Source organism: Aptenodytes forsteri, unplaced genomic scaffold (assembly GCF_000699145.1).
Source record: "Aptenodytes forsteri isolate BGI_AS27 unplaced genomic scaffold, ASM69914v1 Scaffold309, whole genome shotgun sequence".
In the NCBI taxonomy this organism is placed as follows: Eukaryota; Metazoa; Chordata; class Aves; order Sphenisciformes; family Spheniscidae; genus Aptenodytes; species Aptenodytes forsteri.
This window is the reverse complement of record NW_008795857.1, coordinates 138,925-148,832: the sequence shown is the minus strand read 5'-3', so window position 1 is coordinate 148,832 and position 9,908 is coordinate 138,925. Positions and strand designations below refer to the sequence as shown.

General features: G+C 41.1%; 1 protein-coding gene across 1 annotated transcript in view; it reads left to right on the top strand.

The window, feature by feature from the left end:
• PLB1 (phospholipase B1) overlaps positions 1 to 9,908 on the top strand; it is a 53,743-nt gene that overhangs the window by 21,330 nt on the left and 22,505 nt on the right. The window contains exons 18-24 of the mRNA XM_019473246.1: positions 116 to 216; positions 1,139 to 1,220; positions 1,651 to 1,755; positions 4,139 to 4,234; positions 5,339 to 5,410; positions 7,282 to 7,359; positions 9,368 to 9,428. Of these exons, the coding sequence (XP_019328791.1) occupies positions 116 to 216; positions 1,139 to 1,220; positions 1,651 to 1,755; positions 4,139 to 4,234; positions 5,339 to 5,410; positions 7,282 to 7,359; positions 9,368 to 9,428 (595 nt within the window). The remainder of the gene's footprint in view (positions 1 to 115; positions 217 to 1,138; positions 1,221 to 1,650; positions 1,756 to 4,138; positions 4,235 to 5,338; positions 5,411 to 7,281; positions 7,360 to 9,367; positions 9,429 to 9,908) is intronic.

Genomic DNA, 9,908 nt, shown 5'->3' with positions numbered 1-9,908 from the left:
TGCCAACAATGGAGAAAGGGAAGGGGTGTCAAATGGCTGGACTTTGGGGTAAAATAAATGCACTGTGGGCTGCATAACCGGTTCCTTCCAAGCTAAAGTCTGACTTACCTTTCAGGTTCCAAAAGCTCTAGTGAGTCTGGTTGAAGTGATGGACCTCCTCCCTCTGAGACAGTTGTTTGTGGATACTCAAGTTCAGTGCCCCACTTACATGGCAGAGTAAGGCTTGTTTGACTTCCTTTTGTACCTGAGCTTGCTGTCCATGATGATAAAGCATGTTCTTATTCCATGCTTCTTTCATTATTTGAACTGATGTTCAAAGGTAGCACTACAGTCCTACGGACATCCCATGCAGTGTTGACGTCACCCTGCCTGATGGCATTGTCTTCTCTTGGCTTTGACCTAAGTGTTGTCAGAGGACCTGTGTTTTGTCCATGACTAGAACTGTAAGGTTTCCTGCGATACATAATGTACACCTCAATGAGCTTGATTATTGATACACGGTTCCTCAAGGTGGGGTTGAAGTCCACAAGCATTTGGATTTTCAGGCCGTTTGAGGGAATGTGAAGTATTTGCAGAGTAGACAGGTTTCTCCTTTTTCAGAGGCTTTATTCCAATGGGCAATTTGCATTCTTTGCTGACCTTCCAGACAGGGACAAATTCTGTGTCTTGGGAATGGAGAATTGTTGATTGGAAAGGTATCAGCTCAGAGGTAATGCAGCCAGTACATTTCAAAGATCTGTTTTCTAGTTCCAGAAGGACTGGCAGGTACCTCTGTCAGGCTGCAGGGCCTTTGGATGCCAGGGTGTAATGAATGGGACAAAACATCATAGTACAGTGTACATCACTTTGACATACCTGGAGGTGAAACCAAACTGATTTAGAGAGGCAGAAAATAAGACTAAGGGTTGAAATGATGAACGATGGCAAAGACATTTTCACAGAAACATGACTGAAAATAAGACTAAGGGTTGAAATGATGAACAATGGCAAAGACAGTAAGACATTTTCACAGAAACATGACTACAGGTTTCCTTGTTCCTCCCATGTCATGAGGGCGTTGGGTGGCAAAGGGTGACTTCTGCATTCTCAGATCTCTAACTTTCTCTATTCCTGTTTTCTCCTCTAACCTCGCCCACAGTTATCTGTGTAGTTGTGTTCTCACAGGAGAAGAAAACTCACCAAATTTAACGATGGTGAGGGAAGCCACCAGAGCTTACCAGGTATGTTTGTGCAGAGTGATGCAGTTGCTTTATTTTCAGTTGAGGTGAGCTCTTGATTACCAAGCAACATATCATAGTAATATTTTACCCAAATGGGCCCTATGAGCTAAGGAGGAGGTAATTTGATGCTATCCAAAACACCGTATGACCAAAACCAGCAGGAAAGCTCTTCAGAAAAATTTTGTTTCTAGTACAGATGGATAGGTGGGTGTTTAGTCACCAAAATCCTGTCCCCTACAGACAGTTGTAGTATTGTGTTCCAGCCTTCTCAGCCACGTTTCAAGACTCACCTTTTGCCAACATCTGTGGCTATTTCCGTTAAGAAGTAAAAGCTTCCTTCTGATTCTTGGGCTCTCAAAAGAAAATAAAAAATGGTTATGATGCAGAGGTGTTGATGGATTATCGGTGGTCGGTTTTTTGTTTCTTGTAGCTTGGCATTCGGAGACTAGTGGAGTCTGGCAGATATGATACTCATGAAAATTTCACAGTGACCATTCAGCCTTTCCTCCAAAATCCCAAGATTCCTCTTGGTCAGGTACGGTCTAAAGAGACTTCTGCATGCAAAGGACTAAGTGTGGGTATCTAACCTTTAAAGACTATATGCAAAATAGTTTCAGCTTGTTCTGTGCTTTTCTTATTAGAAATTGTTGCTTTTTGGTATAGTACATCAGATTTCTTCATATGTCGTGGTTTAACCCCAGCCGGCAACTAAGCACCACACAGCCGCTCGCTCACTCCCCCCCCGGCGGGATGGGGGAGAGAATCGGAAGGGTAAAAGTGAGAAAACTTGTGGGCTGAGATAAAGACAGGTTAATAGGGAAAGCAAAAGCTGCACACGCAAGCAAAGCAAAACAAGGAATTCATTCACCACTTCCCATCGGCAGGCAGGTGTGCAGCCATCTCCAGGAAAGCAGGGCTCCATCACGCGTAACGGTTACTTGGGAAGACAAACGCCATCACTCCAAACGTCCCCCCCTTCCTTCTTCTTCCCCCAGCTGTATATGCTGAGCATGACGTCATATGGTGTGGAATATCCCTCTGGTCAGTTGGGGTCAGCTGTCCCAGCTGTGTCCCCTCCCAACTTCTTGTGCACCTCCAGCCTTCTCAGTCAGTAGAGCATGGGAAGCTGAAAAGTCCTTGACTAGTGTAAACACTACCTAGCAACAACTAAAACATCCCCGTGTTATCAACACTGTTCTCAATCTAAATCCAAAACACAGCACTGTACCAGCTACTAGGAAGGAAATTAACTCTATCCCTGCCGAAACCAGGACAACTTAGCAGTTCTTTGTTTTACATATTGTGCTGTCAATATGAATTACTATTTTGGAAAATGAATCAAAACCTAAATTAAGAGGATTGTGTACATAAATATTTTTCTTTCTGAAAATATAACATGATTAATGAAAGACAGAGATATTAAGTTACAGTTCTTAAAGCAACATAGCTGCATTTCTCACTGGAGACTACAGCATCACCTCCTCTTCATGTCCCATAACTCATTCTTCTGTGTCTGACAGAGAAGTTTACGTATGATCTGGTGGAAGTAGTAGTTTTATGTAGCGAGCCCTTTTTCCTGTTATTGGCAATTATATTTCCGTACCTTGAATGGTAAGTCTCAGTAAACTATAAATCTAGGAAATGACCCAAACCTTCTCTGAAACTGAAACTCCATTTACTAATTGTCACACGCATCTGCACTTCCACAACTCACCTGGAACTAAGAGCAGATGGGGCAAAATATTGAGCAGGGATTGTGCTGGTATAATTGAACTGGAGTGATCGTGAAAATGCTGGCAAATAGCTAGTGATAAGTTTGAAAAGTTCAGATGCTGCTACAGACAAATTTGGGAAACTGACTGAAAGCTTCCCAGGAAAAACAGGCTTTGATTTTTGGGTTTGTTTTGGTTTGGTTGGTTTGTTTGTGAACCTGGTTCCTGTGAAAAGTATCGCTAGGGGTTTTGGTACTGAGGTAGGGAACACAGAAATAAAAACAGAAGCAGCAAAATATTTCTGAACTTTCTTTTTATAGTCTCACAAGCATTAGTTCAGATTGTAAGAAAGCTCAGGATGCTGTTTTTTCTTCTTATCTCACACAACATTCAGATGTTCCTGAACTGAAAAGTCTGCCTCTAAACTTTGCAAAAGATCAGATATAGATGCAAATTTTGGTAGTAGTCCTCTAATAAGCTAGCCCAAATACACTGAATCAAAACCTGCTCAAGTTTTGAGGAAGGACTGGTCTGACCAAAAAAATGTTGTTGTTTCAGTCATCTGTGACCTAAACTCTTCCTCATCTCAATACTCACATGAAAGCCAAGATATTTAAATTTCCAAACTCCATTCCTTCAGATGCTCCAGTATCTGTATTAAAGTATATCTTTGCTCAGAAAGGAGACTGTACTGGTATACTCGGTTAGCCTGGCTGCCTTCACACAAACACTTACTTGCTTCTTGCTCCTTTCAAACTTGCAGAACTGACACAGCTGTGAAAAAGCAGATGGGCTCTCTTCCCTCTGGTAAAGCATCCGTAACATGCTTGTTACCATGTAAAGGTACTGCAGAGTATAGTGGTGCCTGTGGTGCCAGTTCAGATGATGTGCTGAGGAGAGGAACCCATCTTTATTGCAGAACCCAGAGAGAGACTAGACACGTAATTGAAAATGGTGGGTTTGCTACTTCTGGGTGGATCTGCCCTTGGATGCACATAAGCATCTCTAGTTAAGCATTCCTGGTAGCTCACAGACCTGCTGAAGTACACTTTGTATCACCAGGTAATCATGAGACTTTCCACATTGGAGCAGCAAGAACAAGTAGCATGAACCTCCATTATTGGCTCTGGTTTGGCCTCAGCAACCCCAGGTTGGAGCTGTGTGGATTCTTCTGCACTCAGATGTCCTTTATGCTTTCATTTGTAGGATGGGCATCCAGACGTCTCCTACTTTTCACCTGACTGCTTCCATCCAAGCCAGAAAGGCCATTCTCAGCTTGCCAAGGCTCTCTGGAATGCTGTGGTAAGGTGACAGGCTCTGTGTGTAATGTGGTCTTTACCTAGGCCTGACTACCATTAAAATAATCTCTGTAATAAACATTGCAGTGAAGGCCTGGATAACGCTGGACCTTGTGTTTGTTTCTTCTTTACTAGTCAGATACCCTCAAATTTCTGGCACTGCTCTCAGCCTAGAATCTCTTGCTTCTTAAGGTGTGTGGGGAGGAGAGGGGTGCTGTAAGTGCATGATCAGAGTCATTCATGATTTCAGCTGAGCAACTTCAAGTCTACTTCACCCATTGTCATGAAAGGCAGGGCAGTATTCAATAAGGATGTTGTTTCTATGAGCTGATGTGGGAAACCACCAAATAAACAATTGTAACTGCATATGTCAAGTTAAAATGGATTACTTAGAAGTGTGTTTTAAATCCATGTGTTATGAATGTCTCATTAGGAATCAAAGTGGTTTTAATTCAGTTTTTGGTTTTACTACCTTTGGAAATGAGTAAAGCTCAATAAAAATGTGTTGCTAAAGATTGCTTAAGCAAACTTATTTTACTTAGCATTGCAGCGCAGTAGGAGTACGCATGCAGTCAGAGGCGGTATCTCAGATCCTGGATGTAAACTTCTATATACTTCGGGGTAATGTCTTAACAGCTGACACGATTGCTTGCAATCATCAAGCAGTACCTCTAATTAAATTTGGTTTAATCTTCTACGCATAAACAGCCTTTTGTTGGAGATGCCATCATGCAGCTTAGCTCTAAAATTGAGGGACTCTTAATGTCTTGTCTTTTATGCAAGAGAAGAGAGTTTACGACCTTGCCTTCTGGCGAAATTCCAAGGTACTTCATGTGCCTGCCAAAATCCTCCAGGAGTTTAAACTGATCCAGTGGAGCTTTCCACTACCATTTTAAGCTTCTTTCTAGAGTTGCTGTTTTGTTACGCAGTTGCCATGTTCTTTCTGAGAAGTAGATGCATTTCAGCCTTGGGTAAATCAAGGTCTGTAAATACAGGCAGCTTTATATAAATTTGAAAGGTGTAGATTCTTTTGGATTAGAATTGTTATACAAATGTAAGATGAGCTGACATGGTTACAAAATAGGGGTTTTTTTGTCTTCCTTTCTAGTTACAGCCTGTAGGCCAGAAAGCTGACTCGTTTGATTTCATGGCTGACATAGTCCTCGACTGTCCAACTCAGGTAAATATACCCATGTTGTGGAAGCTGGGTATCAGGAGGCTGTATGGGCTTGTGCTTGCTGCAGAGAGCAGGGGTTCAGTATGTCTGGAACAAGTTTACTGAAAACTTTTGTTCTGTGCTTACCTCTGAGTGAGCAGGTGCTCTCATGTACCTGCTCTGGTGTCCCTTGGCCTTTTACTGTGCCGTGGGTACTGATTGACAACATGCTGATTTGTGTGTTTTCAGTTGTAGCAGAGGTTGTGTTTTGTTATGTTTGTGAAGTACAGAGGCAGCTCAAGCAGCAAATAACGGAATATGCTGCATTAACTTTTCCATCAGAATCAATGGGGTTTGGGCACCACAGCAGCTCTGAAAACCCCAGTATCTGTTATCTCTTGAATTAGTGGCAGGTTAGTTTTCCTGGTCTGATCCATGATAGGGATACTTCAGAGTCTTTGGAAACTGCTTCTACAGTTATAAAACTAGCTGCTGAACTTGCAGTACAGTTGCTAGGTATCAGCATGTGGAAATGACCGCTGCAGTCAGCAATAATTGCCTCACTTTCTTCAGCAGTTTCAACAAGGAGGCCAAGAACTGAACAGATCAGGGAGCTGAGTTGTTCTCTCGGGTCTGGAGACAGTCATTCAAGTCATACGGGAGGATTTTGTCCATATCGTGTCCATCTTGTCAAAAAAGGAAGATCTGCTGAGTTATTGAGCAGCATGTTTCAAAAGTCCTCAGATTCACTTAAATTGATCCTACTTCATTTTACCCAGTGTTCTTTCCAGGCAGCTTAAATTAATTTAGCAACTTCTTCAGTGCCAAATAATGTGGATTTTACACTTCTTTCCCTTCATCCACTCCTGTTCAAAGATGTTGCTTTTCAGAAGAAGGCATAGAAAAGTTTTATATCCCTTGCAAAGAATATATGGCTATTATTTTCAGAAATGGTAAGCCCACAGTGCTTTGAAAAAGTCATTGATGGAAGTGCCAGTAGCTTTCCCTGCTCAGAAAGCTCTGAGGTAAAGATTATGAAACAGTGCTACAAAGGAATAAATAGACTGTTTCCAGAGGATTTCACCTTCTGTGTTACTGAAAGGAGTAGTAAATTATTTCAGATTCTGACACCTACAAATTCCATTTATTGTTCCCACAGTTTCTCACTACAGTTTTAAAATTCTACTTCAGGTAGTCGTGTCCATGAAAATAACAGGTGTGCCAGATTGTAATGGCCCAAAAGCCAAGGAAAATTATTTGTATTGAGGCAACTTAAAGTAGGATAAAACCCTGCCAATAAAAGAACAGTGGGTCTTCTAATCAATTAAATACGCCTTCTGATTTTAGTGCTTTGTAAGACCTCATGCAGATACTGGAATTGCTCTTAATTGAGATAAGTGAGCATCCCAGTGAAATTTTTTAGCCTATACAATGTGCATGTCTTCCTGAATGCACATTGCATTAGTAGGAGACAAAAATAACCATGCAACTTATACAGCCTCTCTTGGGGGGAAGGGTGGTCCTTTCAGTAATCAATCTTTCATCTCCCCTCTGCTGACACAGCAAGACCTGCCCAGGTTTCTCTAGACTTTACATCAGTGTCTTTTGAAAGGACTAACCATCTAATAAAGTCTAAGTAATTTGTGGAAGGTTAGGAGAGGAAAATGTTAAGCTGCGATCAGGATCTGGCATACGTCATTTTTACCATAAGGTGCTAAACACAAACCTTACTTCTGAATTTTAAGGAAGGAGCATGGTTTCAAAATCCAGATCCCCATTTTGCAGATTAGGCAATTACTTCCTTGATGATATGATGTCTTGATATCACTTGCTATGGTCTGTGCCGTGTGTTTATTGTCTAATTTCTCTTACTTTTGTATTCCTCTTTTGTCCAGAACAAACCATTCCTGGGAACATACAAGAATAGCAACTACACATATCCACCTGTGGAGCCCACTAATGAACCGATAGAGGTAATTGTTGCATCTTTTGCTGCATTTTAGGCAAGCTATGCAAAGCTGTATGTGGTGACTGTTCACACATCATGCTGAATTTATAGATGAGATAAACTATTACCAGTTTTCAGAAAGGGAAGTCTATCTTGCATTGCATTTTTTCCTGTGTAAACAAATGTTAAACTCTTCGTTTCCTAAAAGCCAGACAAAATGAATTGTATTAATTGGTGCAATCGTATCAAAACTGTGCTCAACAGTAAGTCATCTAGGATGCATCATTAATTCAGATAGCAAGTTCCTCACAACAGGGAGAAGATAACTTAGAACCCTGAGCCCCCAAATGATCTGAGGAAGGTTTACATATTCTCTTCTTCAGCCACTGCACTTCCATGCACTCAAGTAAGCTTAACCTGTAGAGGGCAGTCACCCTTACGTATTGGATATGCAGCCAAATACAAGAGGTGATAGGAATCCATTTTCAAAGGGATTCACTTTCCACCATGACAGAACAACTAAACAAACTGCAGAAACAAACTTGGTGTAGAAGAAATGGGGCAGTAACTTGCTCTTGACAAATGGCTGCAAGCATGCAGACTTCCTGCAAGGAATGCTCTGTTTTGGTGATACAAGTGTGGCTGGAGATGGCAGTCAAAATGGGCTGGGCTAGTTTGGTATACTGGGGTGGTCCTCATGCCTAGTCAAATTATGAAAATCTCTGTGTGCCTTGCGGGTTTACAAAGAGCAATAGCTGATATTGCTTCAGCAAGCCATAGTTTGCAATATTGAAATTGGATTTCTATCTGTAGAGCTAGAGTTATACTTTTAATGGGTAATTCTTGCACTTCCACTGAACGTCAACAGCAATAGCTTTTGAAATGATAGGGTAAAGGAAAGAAACAGTAGAGAGAGTAAAGGAACAGTTTCCTCTCTGATCTGAAAATAAGCCCAGCTGTCCTTTCTAGCCTCTGCAAACAGCCTTTAACTAGATGGCTGATAGTAGAGCCTATTACACCATTTTTTACAAGAAGAGATTAATTTTTCTTGATGTTTTTTAGCACTAACCGTGTTTTCTGAAGACCACTGGTCCATGTAGTTTTTCTCTGAATGGTAGAATTGTGCAATCGTAGAATAATTTGGGTTGGAAGGGACCTCAGGACATCCCTAGTCCAACATCCTGCTCCAAGCAGGGCCGGCTCTTAGATCAGCGTAAGCAGATGTCTTCACTCTTACAGGGACTGCCCATTACAACAATTACAATTTTTCCCTCGCTACCTTCTCAGCTAATGTTGTTGCTCACTACCAAAGAGCGAGGGTGGCACATTCACCAGCTGCTTCTGCTGGTGAACCAAGATGTTCTGCGATGTGTGGTTGACTCAATTTCCTCAACTGGTGGAATAATCGTAATAGCTATGATATCGTCTACAAATGTATGGTAGTCTAATTATTTAGAGGCTGACACCTCTCTTTACTGAAACTTTTGAAGCTTCAAAAACTTTTAAAATTTTATATTCAGTGAAAGCTAGCCTTTTTTGAAAGTTTCTAGAAAAAAAATAGGTTTCTAGCGAGGTACATGGGAAAGAATAGTAATATAATACATTAATATAATATTAGAACTTCAGAAATTATTTTATTGTTGATTTTTGTTGTGTTTGTTTTTACATCTGATGTCTCTTGAGACAGAGCAGGACTTCAAACCTGAAGACCCCACCTTCTAGGTCATGGTCAAAATCTCCAGGCTGGAGAGGAGGGGAAAAATTATCATCCTGATGGAACTTTGTCATAAGTAATATTTCTAGATGAAATGTTTTGCCTTTGGAAAAATGTTATGTTTTGGCTAGAAAATGTCACCAAAACTAATTAACAGCATTCCACAAAGAAGAGGAAAGGACTGTTGAGCTATATAGGCACCAACCTAGGATTTATGTCTTAACATGGTTTTGCCTTTCACCATACAATTAAACCATATATGAATTCCATATTATCTTCTAACGATAAGGTGACCCAATTTTGTAACTTGCCATTTCAGAATTGGGGCAGTGACCTGTCATGTTCTGAACAGACTCCATCCAGTCATGTCCCAACATCAGGTGAGAAAGAACTCGTAAGCTAAAATCACAAATAAGAAAGATTTCACCTTTTTGTTTTTTAAAAAAATAAGATCTTGAATTGCAAATCCTAGATGGAAAGGAAACAAAAGCTGATATATTTAACAGCAAAGGAAGAAAGTCTGTCTTGCCATACACAGCAAGTTCTGCAACACAGCAGGTGTGCTCTCTGTGGATAAATATGATCACATTTATCATTTATCATATACATGTATCACATACAGCAACGTAGCAGATTAAAATTGCCTAGGTAGGTTAGTGGCTCAGCAAGTTTGACCTGCCTGGTGAGCCTACTATGATAGGAATCATAGATTCATAGAATAGTTTGGGTTGGAAGGGACCTTTAAAGGTCACCTAGCCCAACCCCCCTGCCAGGGGCAGGGACATCTTCAACTAGATCAGGTTGCTCAGAGCCCCGTCCAGCCTGACCTGGAATGTTTCCAGGGATGGGGCATCCACCAC